The 18,717-nt window shown below is 37.7% G+C and overlaps 1 protein-coding gene across 1 annotated transcript in view; it reads right to left on the reverse strand.

Annotated features, from left to right (window-relative positions):
• Window positions 1–18,717, reverse strand: part of LOC150105953 (ankyrin repeat and BTB/POZ domain-containing protein 2) — a 228,455-nt gene that overhangs the window by 123,665 nt on the left and 86,073 nt on the right. Inside the window, exons 7-8 of the mRNA XM_090394597.1 lie at window positions 12,738–12,996; window positions 502–603 (exon numbers count right to left, since the gene is read on the reverse strand). Of these exons, the coding sequence (XP_090250723.1) occupies window positions 502–603; window positions 12,738–12,996 (361 nt within the window). The remainder of the gene's footprint in view (window positions 1–501; window positions 604–12,737; window positions 12,997–18,717) is intronic.

An 18,717-nucleotide genomic window follows, 5' to 3' on the forward strand; every position in this document is an offset into this window, starting at 1 on the left:
AAAGCCAAAGTACACCCTTTAATTCTTGATGCTTTGGCATTAGCACATCTTATTAACTTCACAGGTGTCCTTATACCATGTAATGATTATTCTGTTTTATCACTACCTGAGATACTATGTTCAGCATTCTTTGATCATTCCTGTTCTTGCACTCAATTGGCTTCAAGGATAAATCAGAGAAGACCTTACATAATGGCCCCGCTTGGAAGAGCTGATAAGAAACTAGTCATGAAGTATTAATTGTGTTGGACTATCATAATATCTGGCCTTTGTAAATATATGCCAGATAATTATGATGATTTTTATCACAGTTTTAAATTTCTTGTAAAATCTCGACATCATTCAACATAAGTAATGTAACATTTTTAAGGAGAAACCAACTTATAATGTAATTTTGTATACCTGTGTGTAGTGTTTAAAAATATTTAATTAAGTAAATGCAGTGTTATGATTTTTCTTAGCGATGGCATGCTACTAAAGAAATAAATGATTTCAAGTTACCTTAATCACTGATAAATGGCCATGAATGGTAGCATAAGTTAAGGCTGTCCAGTGTTGAGTTTCGGGATTGACACAGGGATAAATAGTACTGCATGATGGGGTCTGATGAATAAAAACACAGAAAAATATTAGAATAAAAAACAAACTGTGTTTATACAGGAAATAAATACACTATAAATTAAGATTGCATAAATGTCTACAAAAGTTTTATAGAAACAAATTTTCTAGGAATGTAACAAAACAATATTAAACACACTAACACCAGTGTGTTTGATATCATTCATTATACATAAAATATTAATGATACATGAAATGGTTGAACTTGGCAATGAAACCTGATTAAAAAATGAGGACAATAAATACCAATTATTATACCAGGTAAGTAAGCACAGTGAATCTTCATTGAAATCTTTAAATTTTAAGAGCTTATAAGTTTGAAATTGCACATACTGGCCACAGAATTAAAAACCTTTATGAAGATGTATGTAAACATCACTTATGCAGCATATATGCAAAATACTTGGTCATTTGCATCACCACGTGTTCTAGGCAACTATTTAAGAATGCTGCTGGTCAGTAATTGTCAATAGTGTTGATCACAATGGGAAAAACAAAGGATCTTTTGGAGTTCAGTAAAGGGCTTATTGTGGGTGCCCATCTAGCTAGAGCCATGATTTTAAAAACAGCAGAGCTGACTGGTTTCTCAAAAAAAGTGAGATATCCTGGGTGTTTAATCAGTGCAAAAATAACCCACATTGCTTCTAAGAGGTGTAACCTCTTAGAAGCAATGTGGGTTATTTTAACATCCTAAGACAGTCCATCAGGAATGAGATCAGCATCGTCTGAAAAGGTTTGTATGGACAAACAGAACTTCCAGTGTGCAGAAACTGACCAAAGAATTTAATGAAGACTGTTCCCGACCCATATACGAGGAGGATATGTATTGGCAACTGCATGCCTATACACAAAATAAAGTTTCTAATTCAGTGGCTGGTAAGTATATTTCAAATAGACAACTAGAACAGTTACTTCTATATACATATATATCGTCTGCGCGGTTAGCCTAGTGGCTTTGCGCTTCGCAACCATATGCCTGGGGAAGGAGTGTCCTAGGTTCAATTCCCATCAGAGACGTGAGGAGCTGAAGGATCTTCATCAGCCATTGCCAAGTTAGCTGGTCTTAGATGTGGACAGCAGGGTTTTTCCCCCCAGTTTATCTGGGGTTTTTCATCCCGCAATCAGACCCGTGAACACACAGGCTACAGTCATAAAAATATATGGCAAGGAAGGCAACAGGAAACCACCTTGCGTCATTATCTACCTAGTAATCAGCTGCAACCCTCTCAAGATAGGAAGTCACAGGATCAGATCAGATTATATATATATATATCAAATAAGTGAAAAATCAGCAAACATGGCATTTTGTAATGTCAGAAATAATGTGAATCAAAAGTTGAAGCATTTTTTCACTTCATATTTTTGCTATAATTTTTTAGGTATACAGTTTTAGAATGCTATTGGGATGGTTTAGCTATAGATATACAACTGTGTGCAGATGATGCAAAACTGGGAAGAAAATGCAGAGTCAAGCAGATGTTGTGGCCTTATGGTAGTATTTGAACAGATTGTATGAATGGGCTGATAAGGGGAACTATCAGTTCAATGTTACAAAGTGTAAGATTCTGAAATTTGGCAAACAACAATGGGATGCACAGTATACACTTAGTGGGGATACACTGAAGGAGGTAGAGGAAATGAGAGATAAGTGGGTGGTGGCAAGGAGCTGAAGTTCAGAGGCCACAGTTTGTTCAAGTTGTGAAGTTGTCACATTGGATAATGGCAATGATGTGGAGAACCTTGCCATGCAGAAATAAATTGGTTATGGTTCCATTGTATAGGTCCTCAATTAGGCCTTATATGGATTATTGTTCATAGATTTGGTCACCTGGTTTTCATGGTGATGAGGATATATTAGAAAGGGTCCAGAGAAGATTCACAAAGGTGGTAACTAGTTTTTGGAATGTGGGGTATGAAGGCAGATTGAAGAAATGTAATTTTCCAAGTCTCATGAATAGAAGGAGGAGGAGTAGATATGATTGAGACATATAAGCTGGTCAGGAATTGTTACCAGATTAACATGGAAGAAATTTTTCATAGAATGAGCAAGGGAGATAGAACAAGAGGTTACCCCTGGAAACTGTAAAAGGAGGGTGTGAGCAAAGAAATGAGGAGCAGGTTTGCATGGAGAGTGGATGGTGAGTGGAATGCATTGCCTGAGTGTGCTGTGAATGCAGACACATTGAATCAGTTTAAGGCATGGTTCAATGAGCTTTTTATGTGTGATGTGTATACCTCTCACAATGAGTCTTATTATGGTAACAATTTTGAAATTTGTAAAAGATAATGCTATACAGTAAGCAGAATTTTTTCAGCTTGTTATCCTTTGTCAGATGGGGGGAAAATGCAAAACAAAAGAAACAGATAAAATATCTGTACCACTATGACCAACATATCGTATTATATACACCAACAGAACTGCATAAAAACATTGGAAAAAGTAAGCCCTTGGACTCATCCACCTTCCAAACATACCACCTTCATTTCATATTCAAAGGTAGAGGCCATGCTAAATAGTGTTATAGTAGTGTTAATGGTGGAAGGTCCACTGTTGCAAATTTGTAGAATGGACAGACAGACAAATGGTCAGTATTTATTAGAAATAAATAATAGAAAATATATTTAAATTTTTATGTGATTAACCACTTGCTTAACTAGGTTGGCAAAATATGTTATATATTTTACATATGAGGGTCACCTGAAAAGTTCTCGGCCTCTACCATAGATGGCAATACCATCGACAAGATTTTTTTTTCTAAGTTAGTACATCTGTCATAAGCATCCACGTGAAATTGCAAGTCATTCTATCAAGTAGTTTGTATTATACAGCTGGCTGAAGCAAAAGTGTTGTCTGTATCCCTTGAAATGGACAAAATTGAGTATCGTGCAGTTATAAAATTCTTTGTAAAAGAAGGTTTAACGGCAAAAGAAATTTATTCGAAGTTCATAAAAATTTATGGACACTCTTCTTCTTCATTTTTGACAATTAAGAAATGGGCTGCTTAAATGGGGTGTTTAAACATCGCTGTACCAGCCTTGAAGATGATCCACGTGGACATCCAAAATGTAACAACACCAGAAATCATCGATCAAGTGCACGATATGGTATTGGATGACCAGCGAGTCAAAATGTGTGAAATTTCTGAGACTATTGGCATTTCAAAAGAACGTTTAGGATATATTTCGCATGAAGAACTGCAATGAAAAAGCTTTACGCAAGATGGGTGCCACGCTTGCTCACAGCAGATAAAAAATGTACTCGCATGAAAATCTCTGAAAAGTGCTTGGAGCATTTTAACAAGAATAAAACTGATTTTGTGCATTGATTTATTACTATGGATGAGACTTGGATTCACCATTACACACCAGAATCCAAACAGCAGTCAAAACAGAGGAAAGAAGCTGGACAGCACCAAAGAAAACAAAGTCGGCTCTATCAGAAGGAAAGGTCATGGCATCAATGTTTTGGGATGCTAAAGACATTTTGTTTATTAATTATTTTGAAAAGGGTAAAACAATAACCGGGGAATACTATTCCGATCTTTTAATCAGACTAGATGAAAAAATTCGTGAGAAAAGACCCAGTTTGCAGAAGAAAAAAATCATCTTTCATCAGGACAATGCACCTTCCCACAAAAGTGTTTTGGCAATGGAAAATTAAGGGATCTGCACTATGAATGGTTGTAACATCCACCCTATTCCCCAGATTTGGCTCCCTCTGACTTCTATCTCTTCCCAAAACTAAATCTCTTCCTCGCTGGTCAGCATTTTTCTTCAAATCAAGAAGTGATTGCAGTTGTAGAGGGGTATTTTGCAGATCTTACTGAGAACCACTACAGGGACGGAATAATGGAGCATCACTGGAATAAATGTATTAGTCTTAAGGGAGATTATGTTGAAAAATAAAAATAATTTTGAAATTATAAATTCGTTTTTTCATTGTTAGGCCAAGAACTTTTCAGACCACCCTCATATAATTAGTTTCTGTAGGTTAGTCAGTATGGAATAATAACCTTTATTGTATTTGGAAAGATAAATTTCAAATTCTAGAACATGAGAAAACTTTACATAAAGGATATTATTTCTGGAAAATTTTCCATGTTACTCCTCTAAATTAATACTCATTTTTATGGCTATTTTGCCTATTTTTTTTTTTTTTTTTTTAGAAGTACCCCTTTTATGATGTCACTGGCTTTTTACTCATTTTTTAAGCCATTACTGATGTTTTAAAAATGTAGATATATGGAGAATATAAGGAAAGAATAATTTTGTAGGATGTTCCTGGTTGTCTTCTTTTGGAGTATTATCAGGCATAGAGCAATAAACATTTATGTACTACTGCTGCTGCTGAAATATGACCAAAAGGAAGAAGGGAATGTAAATGTGGAGATAGAAAGATGTGAGAGAATTGCAGATAAGACAAAGTGTGTGAATTTAAAAGCCTGGTTTTAAGGGTGGGCTGTGAATTCTTTGTAAAGAAGGTGAAAGATAGAAATACTTTGGGAAAAGGATAGAATATGAACAGCGTTTCTCTTGGAAGTGGAAGCTTTATTTTTTCTTTTTTTGATTATAAAAAGCAGGAAAACTGCACACACACATTAATCCCATATGGCAGATGGGATTAACTTCTTTCTTATCATAGCTTCAAACAGGTTTATATAAAGATAAGCTACTTAGGTGTCAGAGGCCACTGAATGAGCATGTTTAGGGGAAAATATGATTAGATACCTACTGAGTGTTCAAAGTAGATTTATGCAAGCATACTTGGGAAGAGGTTAAGAAAAATTGTTAAGAGAACCTTCAGAAAAAACAAGCTGGGTTCAGGCCAAATAAGGATTATCAAGATCAGACTTTTACTTTAAGACAAATAAGTGAGAAATCATGGGAATATAACAAGGATCTGTATTTAAGTTTTGCAGATCTGGGAAAGGGCATAGGATAAGGTGCCAAGAGAAAATTATTGTTATTATTATTACCACCCCAAGACCTCATGGAGTCAAAGACTCATCTGGGAGGTCCTTTTATCACACACACACACACACACACACACACACACACACACACACACACACACACACACACACACACACACACACACACACACACACAGCTCATCATACCATGTTTTAAACACATTCAAACTCTTTGCAGACACCACATTCTCAGACAAGGCATTCCAATCATTCACAACTCAGCACGAAAAAAACCTGCCTCTCACACCCTTTTTATACAGTTTCCAGGAATGACCTCTGGTTCTCCCCTGATCTCCCACTATTCTCTGTAAAACTTCTCCAGCATTGATCCTATAACAACCCCTTACCAACTAGTAGGTCTCTATCATATCTCTCCTCTTCCTCCTGTCCACCAGACTCTGCAAATTACATCTTCTCAATCTTTCCTCATACTCAAAATTCCAGAGGTCGGCAACTACCTTAGTCAGTCGCCTCTGGACCCTTTCCAACATCTCTTCATCCTTCTGAAAACCCAGCGACCAAATCTGGGCACAATAGTCAATGTGTGGTCTAATCAAAGCCTTATACAACAGAACAAGAATCTCCCTACTTCTACACGTCAGTGTCCTCCGCATCATTCCCAGAAGCCTTTGTATTGTCTTCACAATTTTGGCTATGTGTTCCCCTAAATTTCAGATCCTTATCCACTATCACCCCCCAGATCTCTTAATTCCTCTACCTCCAACAATATTATCTCACCAAGCATAAATTCTGCATCCCATCTTTGTTTTCCAAATTTTAAAACCTTACATTTTGCAACATTGAATTCACATCCCCATTTCCGTGCCCAATCACTCAATCTATTCAAGTCTTCTTGTAAGGCCACAACATCTTCACTACACTTCAGAGTTCATCCCAACTTTGCATCATCTGCAAACAACTCAATATCTCCATCCAAATCTACACCTATATCATTAATATACAAGTTAAACAGTAATGGACCTAAAACAGACCCCTGAGGCACTCCACTAGTGACTTTCCTTTTCCTGGATATCGCTCCCCCATACACAACTTGTTGATACCTATCAGATAGCCAGTGTCCAATACAATGCACCAATCTAATATCCAACCCCATCTGCTCTAGTTTGACTGTCAACTTATCATGAGAGGTATGCTATCAAAAGCTTTAATGAAATCCAAGTATATTACTGTGTATCCTTCTCCTCTGTCCAAGGAAGCAGTCACTGTTGTAATAAGTAAGTAGATTACTAAAACATGACTTCCCTTTAGCAAATCCATGCTGTCCATCAAAGATTATACCATTCTTGTCGACCCAACTCTGGATCCTAGTTCTCACAAGCTTCTCCAACAACTTAACCACAACACCTGACACAGAGATAGACCTATAGTTTGATGCTTGAGTTCGATCACCTCCTTTATGAAGTAGCACAATCTTGCCCTCCTTCAACTCCTTAGGAACTTGACCAACTGCAAGACTCATATTAAAAAAATATGTCAAGGCAGGTGTCAACTCCCTGGCACATTCCTTCAGAATACGCGGTGATATATTATCAAGTCCCACAGCCTTATTTACATCTAGTTTACTCAACTTCCCAAACACCTCTTGCTCACTTACAGTCAGAGTCTCCTCCCCATCAACAACTGCTCTCAATCTCTTCATGAAGTCACATTCACAAGATTGAAAGATCTTTATGAACTACTCATTAAGTATCTCCACCACACATTCTGCTACAGCTGTCTCTATACCATTTTCTCCAATCAATATCATCCTTCCATAATCATTCTTTCTTTTGCTGGCTACATATCGAAAGAACTCCCTAGGATTCTTTTTGGCTTCATTAGCTAACTGCTGTTCATATCTCTCTTTAGCTACTCTCACCAACCAAGTCACCCTCCTTGCTTGGTCTTTGTAGACCTCATGGAATTGGTTATTTCCACTTCTCTTATGCTGCCTCCACAATGCCCTTTATCTCTGTATCGCATGCTTAATCTCTTTATTCATCCATCTCACATCCACCTTTTTTAACCTTCTCACCCTTGGAATACATTTAGACATTGCATCTACTAAACAGTTCTCTCCCAAGTTGCATTGATCTCTTTTCCAGCTAACTCCTCATTCCATGCTACACTCGCAAGCTGTCTCCTGAACTCTTCATAATCACCCTCCTTGTAGTTCCATATATACCCTTTTCTCACAGAGGTCCTCGCACTGCTGGCAACCACCCAGGTAATCACCTCATGGTCACTCTCACTAATTGGTGAATGATTTGACACCTCATTTATAATTACATCTTCTGATAAGATGACCAACTCCAAGACCATTAATCCTCGTGTGCCCTCTGTTACATATTCTCTGAGGTAGTTATCCCTCAAAAACTCAAGGAACTCATTTTCTTTACTTCCAGTTACTAACTCATCATTCCAGTCTATATTGCCATAATTAAAATCACCCATAATGATCACCCTTTTCTTATTTACTTGGCTAATTTGATTGTACATTTCATTATCACCACCATCCCCATTACCTGGTCTATAACAACATCCCACCAAGTATTTGATTCCATTCACCTCTATCTCACACCATACTGCCTCAAAACCACTGGCACTATTTCCCTCTTGCATCTCTACTTTATATGGACATAACTCTTTCTCTATCATCAATAGCATTCCCCCTTCCTTTTTACCCCTTCTATCCTCACGAAACACATCATACCCTTCCATCTCTGTTCCTGTCAGGATGTCATCCTCTTCCAACCATGTCTCACTTATTCCGACAATTTTTGGGTGAACAGACGCAATTAGTGCAACCATTTCATCTGCCTTGTTTCTTATACCTCTAGCATTTGTATACAAACACAACAGCTCATTTCTGGATCTACAGCTAGTTCCACTGATACCACTCACTCAATGTGATCTCTCTATGCTCAACTGGGGCCATTTCCCTTTCTGCTTCTTCATTTTAAAACCCTTTTCAATTCCAACTGTTTCCTCTTGATCCCTGGTCATCCCATTCCTTTCCTGCCCACACATGCTCACCTCCTCTTGGAGCATTCACCTTTCTCATGCTGTGTACCCCTGTCCACCTTGCACCTCCCTGTTTCCCTGCTCCTCTTGCATATCCATTCTCTCATTTTCTATACTCATACCACTTACTTTCCCATTCACAAACACCTCTTCAATCTCTCCTGTCTTACTCTCCCGCTCTTCCACATCACTTCCCACTCAATCTGATTCATTCTCTCTATTCACTTCTCTACCTTCCAGCAGCAGTCTCTCCAAGCGACTCACACCATAACTATTCAAATGCAGTCCATCGCTCCCATACAGCTCATTTCGTCCCTCAAACTCATTCCACACATTAACAAACTATACTCTCATCTCCTTACACATTTCAGCCAGCATATCATTCATAATCCTTGCTCTCCTCATTTCACCACAGTCATACCTAGGCAACACGCTAACTACCCTTCCTGTCACGCTATTCTTTTTGGAAAGAAGGTGAAAGATAGAAATTTTTTTGGGGAAAAGAGAAGGATAGAATATGAAAAGCTTTTTTCTTGGAACTGAGCTTTTCTCTTGAAAAGCTCTTCAAAACACTATAGTTACATAGTGCAATCATTATGGATTATTTAAACTATGAATATATGGGGTGGACGAAGGAAAAAGAGAATTTATAGAATTACTGAGCAATAATTACTTAAGCAGCATATGGAGGCAAAAACTTACAGTACAAGTACATTGCTCTAGTAATGTTATCTGAAATCTCTGTATCAATGGAGCAACTGTTTTACTTCCAGTTTGCCTATCAGCCTAGAAGTTAGTCTTGTTAACTGAGAGGCATGGATGTTTGCGATTGTCTTTAGGTGGGAGATGAATGTCATTACTCTGTGTGAAATCACCTTCTCACTTATTGGAAGCCTGAAGTGGCTTGAAAAAGTTCCATGTTTGATCTCTAGAGCAGGGCTCACAGACTGTGTAAAAAATAAAAAAAGTATATAAAATTGATAAAATAGGAAAAAAAATATCCCTAGCCCCATCCACAGTACAAAATATACTATAGGTTTACAAATAACCTTTTGTGGGTGGGAGCAACATAAAAATAAAATAATAAATAAATAAAAATACATTCTCCAACCTATATAACAATATTTGGGTTTGAATTCACCATGAAGATGGATATTTTGCGAAAGTTTTTAGGTGGGAGATGAATTTCATTGCCTTATGTGAGAGCGCCTACCTGATTATCGGCTGAAGCCTAAAGTTGGTTGAAGAAGTGCCATTTTTGGTCTCTAGCACAGGTTTCCTGGATTATCTAACTTTTAGACAATCTCTGGTAGTAATGTACTAGCAAACATTTTCTGAGTGCGATTCACTTTAAAAAAAAAAAGGGTGAGTATGTCCTGAAGTTTTGACTTGGGAGGGGAAATTATGTGATAACTTTGATTAAAAAGGAATGTGCAGAACTATTATGTAGGTGATGATAATAAACTGAAGGCAGCTTGAAGTGTTGCCCTGACATGAGAAACTACATGGTAAAGGAATTAATAGTGTAGAGACAAGACAAAAATTGTCTGAAAGAAGTTATATCTACTGCATCTGCAGAGTTAGGAGAATAAATTACATGGGAGTTATGTGGATGAATAAAACTTTAAAGTAAGAGTTGCATAAAACATAAAATGCTGAGGATGTAAAAATGAGGGAAAAGATGATGATCAGGCCCAGGAGCAGTATAAAAAGCAGGCTAGGAGCTTTGGACTCCCATTATTATTATTATTATTATTATTCAGGCCTCCAAGGAGTCAAAAGACTCATCGAGGGAGGTCCTTCCTAAGACATAAAGTCTGTCAAGACTCATCTAGGGGAGGTCCCCCCCCTGAGAAACACGAAGTCTATCATACCATTCTTTAAACTCACTGACCATTCTCGCTCCCACCACTCCATCAAGCAATGCATTCCACGGCTCAACCACCCTCCACACAAAGAAACAACTCCTTACCCTCTTGCTCACAGTTTCCTTTCGTAACTTCCAGGGATGGCCTCTTGTCATCACTCCTTCCCGCTGATCAACCAAGCGAAAGAACTCCCCAGTGTCAACCCTGTAACCACCTCTCAACAGTTTAAAAGTCTCAATCATATCACCTCTCCTTCTTCTATCCACCAAACTCTGCAGTCCACATTCTCTCAGCCGATCCTCATAACTATCCGTGTACAGTCCTGAAACCATCTTTGTCATCCGTCTTTGTATCCTTTCCACAGTTAATTTATCCCCTTCAAATCCTGGGGACCAAATCTGAGAACAATAGTCCAAGTGTGGTCTGATCAGAGACTTATACAACGGAATGATAACCCTCTTATCTCTGCAGGTCAGTGTCCTTCTCATAATAGCAGCAATCCTCTGTGTTACCTTCACCACCTTTGCAATGTGTCCCATAAACTTCAGGTTTCTATCAATCATCAACCCCAGATCTCTTGTCTCCCCTACTTCCTCCAGTATAACTCCTCCCATAGAGAATGCAGCATCCCATCGATGTTTCCCAAACCTCAAGACCTTACATTTTGCTGCATTAAACTGACACCCCCATTCATTTGTCCATCTATCTAGCTTATTTAAATCCTCTTGCAGGGCTACCACATCTGCACTATTACTAATAATCCTTCCCAGCTTCGCATCATCCGCAAACAACTGAATATCCCCCTGCAATCCACTGGCTATGTCATTGATATAAAGGTTAAACAATATAGGTCCTAGTACTGAGCCCTGTGGGACCCCACTTGTAACCCTCTGCCTCCTGGAAACTGCTCCACCATACACAACTCTCTGATACCTATCTCTGATACCTATCAATCCTGAATCCAGTTGACCAATCTGACATCCAGACCCATGTGCTGCAACTTAAATATCAGCTTATCATGTGGCACCCTGTCAAATGCCTTCGCCAAGTCTAAGAAAATTGCAGTATATGCTTTTCCCTCATCTAATGTTCTTGTAACTTTATTATAAAAGGCTAGCATATTGCTAAAACAAGAGCATCCTTTCACAAATCCATGTTGATTCTCACAGATAACATTACCCTCATCTGCCCAATGCTGTATACGGTCCCTCACTACTTTCTCCAAGATCTTAACAACTACTGATGACACACAGACTGGCCTATAATTAGACAATTCCAGTCTGTTACCACCCTTATGCAATGGCACTATCTTACCTTCCTTCCATTCCCTGGGCACCTTTGCCAAAGCCAGACTTTCATTGAAAAGCCACGTTAAAGGTACTGTCAATTCCCTAGCACATTCTCTCAAAACTCGTGGTGAAATACCATCCAGTCCCACAGCTTTACTGACATCCAGAGTACTCAGTATCTGAAACACACTCTCCTCCTGTACCTCCAGACCTTGAACCAGTCCTATCCCTCTAGCATTAAAACTGACTCCTCTAGGATGAAATACTCCAATTATGAGTGACAGTCTTCATAATTCTGTCACTCATAATGAGAGTACAAATTTAGGGTAGTGCTATTAGATTATAACCGATACAGAATCTCTGCAGGCTGATTTGAATTGACTGTTTCTATCGGCAAATGATAATGAGTGTCAATTCAATGTTTCTAAGTATAGAGTTAAGGCTTTTGGAGTAAGGATATTACTGGCAGACTTATATTAATAGAAATTTACTACAAGTGGTCAGTGAAGCCAGGGATCTGTGGAGTTATGGTCGCCAGATGAAATGAAGTTAAAGGATACAAACCTAATGTGGTTTTAAGTTATCACATCAGATAAATGCAATGTTGAAGAGAACACTGACTCATAAGAATAAGGAAAGCCTGATAAGACTACAACTTGACTATTGTTCTCAAGTACGGTTGCTTTGGTTCTGTAGAAATAGAAATATAGTCAAAAAGATCCTGCAGAGAAGTGACCAAGAGGTGCCTTGGAAGAATGATATGAGCCTGATAAAACATGAGACATGACAAATAACAGATTGTAATTACACACCAGATGCATCTAAAAATATATATAAATGCATATAATGTATGCACGCTGGCAGCTAAGGTGTCACTGTACATTGGTAAATGTCTATTATTGTAAACATATTTTTTCATAAAACAATTTCAACTAATATTGTTAGACAGAAAATTATGTGCTCACCTCAATGTCCACATCTGCTCCAGCATCTAACAGGATGTGCACCATAGCCTCATCACCTCTCATACATGCTAACATCAGTGGGGTAAGTCCTTGTTCATTCAGGGTGTTTACACGTGAAGGAGGTAAAAGCTGCAATGCATGTGGAACTAAATCAGTTCGGCCATAGGTTAGCATACGGAATGCCAAGTCGACTTTTAATAGCCTTGCACATTCAGATTCATCAGTCCTCTTTCTAGCATAAAGTCGCTCATCAGAAGTTCTGAAAACAAAATTGGCTTTAGTATTTGTTTTCTATGGTATTACAATACCTAACCAACTAAATTATAAAAAAGATGATGTTCATTAAATGGCTTATATTTAGCTGGATTTCAAACCAGCACTGCACATTACATGTTACAGCTAACATGCAACAATAAATAAGTAAAACAATTCAAATTGTAATGGACAAAAGATCTACAATTTGAACAAAACAATTTGAATTGTTTCACTTATTGCAATATACAAAAGATCTAGAATAAGTTATGAACAAAGTTCAACACCTAAGCTTGTCTATTAGATTGTTTTATAAGGAAAAAAATCATTTTTGAATAAGAACCCATATGGTTAAAAAAATTAATAATGATTCTGAAATCAATGTAACTCCCTTTATGTTTTAAGAATAAGGTCTTAAAATTTATTTAAAGCATTTCAGGACTAAGATCTTATTACTTGAAACATAAGGAAATTCTTAATGTATTATATTTCACCAGGGGCAGCTTGTGCATAGGCACTGCGTAACTGCAGCACCCACAGTTTTTCTCAATATATAAATATATTTATTAATTTATTTATATTTGTTTGTAATATTTAATTTTATCTTATCAACAGTTCCGCTGTTGTTTATATGCAGTTTGCGCCAGTAGTAGAGTGTTTAATTTTATTGATAATAAACAATATTTTTTCATTTTTAAATTTTTACCATAATTTTGATATTTTATCCAAACACATATACTGTACTTACAGTGTGTACTTATATTTCGAAAGTTGCAGCACCCCCCCCCCCCCATGATTTCAAGTCACGAGCCACCACTGTATTTCACATAACAAATGATAATATAATTTCTGATTGCAGTGATGTCTAAGAATTAATATAGTAGAAAGTATCTATGTAAAACTTTGTAGTTGTTGTTATATGCCATCCAGTCATTTTCAACTCTTGGTAATCTTGTAAACAAAAGCTCTTCATCTCATTTGGACTCATGTCTTTTCTTTTCTTTTTTTTTTTTTTACATAAAAATGTAAAACTTTAGCTGGCAATAAAGAGGTGTTTTGCAAGAATAAGACACCCATTTCTTTTAAAATATTTTTTATCATTTGCTTTTATTATATCCATGTATTAACCATGACATGTTAGCCATGTCATGGTTAATACATGATGCAAAATTGCATCATGGATGCAAAGTGCACCGTTGAATGCAAAATACTTTTGAGATACCATGAGCAGTTGGGAAATTAGAATTTGAATCTGAAGGTAAATATATATTGCTCTATAACATTATTAAATATCACTCAGCATTAATAAAAAAAAAAAAGTACTGTGAGTAAGCAAACCATTCATTCATTAGCAACTGGATGAACTGATTTTATGAATCTGAATTGTTTCAGTATGATAGGTATATGTTTTGGAGAGCATTTGTCCTCACATAATGAGTTTCATTACTCATTGGAGCCCAGAAATAATACTAATTACAATTAGTAATCTTTATTACCATTATTATTATTATCATTATCCTAAGACCCAGTGGAGTCACAGACTTATCTACGAAGTACCCTTTGTCATACACACAGCTTATCATACCGTGCCTTAAACATATTCAAATTCTCTCCAGATGCTATGCTCTCAGGCAATGCATTCCAATCATTCACAACTCTCAATGCAAAAAACCTTCTTCTCACTCCTTTGCTCACACCCTCCTTGTACAGCTTCCAGGGGTGACCTATTGTTCTTCCCTAATCTCCCACCATTTTGTGAAAAACCTCTTCAATGTTAATCTTAAAACAACCCCTTACCAACTTGTACATCTCTATCATATCATCCCTCTTCCTCCTATCCACTATACTTTGCAAATTGCATTATCTCACTCTTTCTTCATATTCAACTTTCTAGAGATCAAAAACTATTTTGGTCAATTGTCTCAGGACTGTCTCAACATCTCCTCATCCTCTTGAAAACCAGGTGACTAAATCTGTTCACAGTAGTCCATGTGTGGCCTAATCAAAGCCTTATACAATGGAATGAGAATCTCCTTACTTCTACAAGTCAGTGTCCTTCACACCATTGCCAAAATTCGTTGTGTTGTCCTCACAATTTTGGCAATATGTCCTCTAAATTTTAGATTATTACCCACCATCACTCCAAGATCTCTTATTTCCTTCACCTCCAACAATATATCCCTACCGAAATTTTGGTAGGGATATATTGTTAGATATATGTTGTATATTGTTGGATAAATGAGGGTAAATTCTACATTGCATCTTTGTTTTTCAAATTTTAAAACCTTACATTTTGCAACATTGAACTGTATCCCCATTCTTGTACCAATTTATTCAGTCTATTCAAGTCTTCTTGTAAGGCCACAATATCTGCTCTACTGCTCATAGTTTGTCCCAGCTTTTAAACATCTGCAAATTTTACCTAATATCATTAACTTACAGGTCAAATAGCAATGGCCCTGAAACAGATCCATGAGTAACACCACTAGTGACTTTTCTCTTGTGGAATATTGCCCCCCCCCCCAATACACAATTTCTTAATATCTATCAGACAGCTAATCTTCAATCCAATGCACTAGTCTAATATCCAACCACATCAACTCTAGTTTGACTATCAACTTATCATGAGGTAATCTATGAAAAGCCTTTGCTTTGTCAAGTCTATTTTGTATCCATCTCCTACATTTTGCTCCTAATGTTGCTGTCACCTTATTGTAATAAGTAAGTAGATTACTAAAACATGATCTCTCTTTAGCTGTTCATCCAAGATAATACCATTATTGTCAACTCAATTCTGGATCCTGATTCTCACCATCCTTTCCAACACTTTAACCACAACACCTGACACACAGATTGGCCTATAATTTGATGCTTAAATTCTGTCACCTCCTTTATGAAATGGCACAATTTTAACTTCCTTCCACTCTTTTGGAACTTGAGCCAATGTAAGATTCATACTAAACAAATATGTGAATTCCCTGGCACATTCTTTCAAAATATTTTAAGTGGTGATAAGAAAGTAGTATATCATGATGATAGACATGTGAATGAGAGTTCATTTGAGGCAGTCTGGTGTGAAATAGTGACCAACGCAACCAAATATACAGTTGGATGCTGCTATAGGCCAGGGAGTACGGGGGGAGATATTGAATTCATGCATCAGCAACTTAGTGCAATGAGTGAAGGCTTGGTGATTATTATGGGGGATTTTAATTACGGTGATATCAATTGGAAGGAGGAAATATCACGTAGCAAAAAGGAAATGGAATTCATACATCTTCTACGAGATAATTACTTGAAACAGCACGTAACTGAAGGGACACGTGGTGTGAGAGTGTTGGACCTGGTTATTGGTTCAGAGGTTATATGCATAAGTAAGGTGTCCTCGTTACCTCCAGTTGGTGAAAGCGATCATGTGGTATTGACTTGGGAGGTTGCAAAATCTGTGGATTTTTCTATTAAGAAGGGGTATGTATGGAACTACAGGTTAGGCAATTATAACAAGCTTCGGAGTGAGCTTGCAGCCATCCCATGGCAGAACATATTGCAAGGGAAAGATGTTAGCAGTGCTTGGGATAAAATCAGCAGGTATCTGAGGAAAGCAATATCAGATTGTGTCCCCATGGTTAGGAGGTCAAACAAGGCAGGCATTAGATGGATGAGCAGTAGTATCAAGCTTGAACTGCAAAAAAAGAAAATGTTATGGAGAATTTACAAGGAGAAAGGCGATCAGGACACCCATGAGCAGTACAAGGCTCAAGCTAGGAAGGTTACCAGCATAGTAAGAAAAGCTAAATCAGATTATGAGAAGACCTTAGCCAAAGAGATCAAGGGTAATCCCAAAGAGTTCTTCCGCTATGTGGCAAGTAAGAGGAAGAATGACTTCGGAAGGATAACCTTAGTGGGTGCTGATGGTATTGAGGTGACAAAATCAGATGTAATAGTCGAGTTACTGAGTGATCACTTTTCAAAAGTCTATCACCCAAGTGAGGATATCTCTATACCTACAGCAATACCTAATGTGAGAATTGAAGCTAAAGAATCAGAGGTATTAAATATATTGCAAAACTTAAATGCAAACACTGCGGTAGGCTTAGATGGAATATCAGCTCGGGTGTTGCGTGAATGTGCAAATGAATTGTCAACCCCTCTCACCTGGATATTTAACTTAAGTTTGAACTCTGGTATGGTCCCTAGGGAGTGGAAGTTAGGCAAATGGTTCCTTTGCATAAGGGTGGCTTTAAAACTGCGGTATTGAATTACAGACCAATCACCATCTCAGGAGTAGTGGTAAAAGTATTGGAAAAGTTGGTTAAAGACAAAATTCAAGAATGGGTGGATCAGGATATGATACTCTATAGAGGCCAACATGGTTTTGTTAAAGGTAGATCCTGCCTTAGCAATCTATTAACTATTCATAATAGAATAACATCTGAGTTGGACAAAGGAACTGGCTACACAGTGGTACTTCTGGATTTTGCTAAGGCTTTTGACAGGATACCCCATAGAACACTGTTACGCAAATTGGAGCAGATGGGAATGGATATTAAATTGGTGATATGGATAGGAGAATGGCTCAGGGAGAGATACCATAAGGTGGTGTATGGAGGAGCCGAGTCCAGAATGAGGCAGGTGACCAGTGGTGTGCCTCAGGGCTCTGTGCTTGGGCCAATGTTGTTTAATTTGTATATAAATGATATAGGAAACGGCTTAAAGAGAGATATTCAGTTGTTTGCTGATGATGCAAAGTTGTGTAGTGCAATAAAAAATCAAGCTGATGTTGAAAGTTTGCAGGAGGATTTAAATAAGCTGGTAAAATGGGCAAAAGAAAATGGATGTCAGTTCAATGTGGAAAAGTGTAAAGTCATGCATTTTGGGATTAAAAGATTACCAGCTGTGTACTACATCGATGGAAAGGTACTCCAAGAGATTGATGAGGCTAGGGACTTAGGGGTATTGGTAGATAGGGAGATGAAGTTCAGGGCACACATTGCTAAGGTGTCCAAGATTGCACATAGGATTACTTGGTTGTTGAGGAACATACTGACATCCAGAGATAAAGAGGTTGTTATTCCCCTTTATAAAGCATTGATACTTCCACATTTGGATTACTGTGCTCAGGTCTGGTCACCTGGATTCCTTGGAGATGAGGAGGCTGTGGAGAGGGTTCAGAGAAGAGTGACCAAGTTGGTGAGTGATATAAAAAATGCTCCCTACATTGATAGATTGAGAGCTTGTGAATTGCAGAGATTGGTTGATAGGCGAAGAAGAGGGGATATGATAGAAACATTCAAATTACTAAAAGGTTTTTATAGGATTGATGCAGGGGAAATGTTTCAGCTGTGTGAAAGTGATGGAAGAACAAGAGGTCATCTCTGGAAATTAAAGAAGAGTGTGGTTAACAAAGGTGTCAGAACAAGGTTTTTTGCCTGGAGGGTGGTGAATGAGTGGAATTCATTGCCTGACTTAGTTGTGAGCTCTTCGTCTGTAAATGAATTCAAGAAGAGATATGACAGATATTGTTTTGCTAGTTTGGGTCTCCCGCGATGAGTCTACTGACTCCATGGAGATACCCGTAATAATAATAATAATATCATCAAATCTGACAGTCTTATTAATATCGTTTGCTCAATTTCCCATACCCTTCTTCCTTGCTCACAGTCAGTTTCTCATCATACAGTGCTCTCAAGCTCTCCATGATGTCACATGCACAAGGATGAAAGATCTT

Source organism: Typopeltis vanoorti, chromosome 6 (genome assembly GCF_054136105.1).
Source record: "Typopeltis vanoorti isolate ZY-2024b chromosome 6, IOZ_Tvanoo_1.0, whole genome shotgun sequence".
Classification (NCBI taxonomy): Eukaryota; Metazoa; Arthropoda; class Arachnida; order Uropygi; family Thelyphonidae; genus Typopeltis; species Typopeltis vanoorti.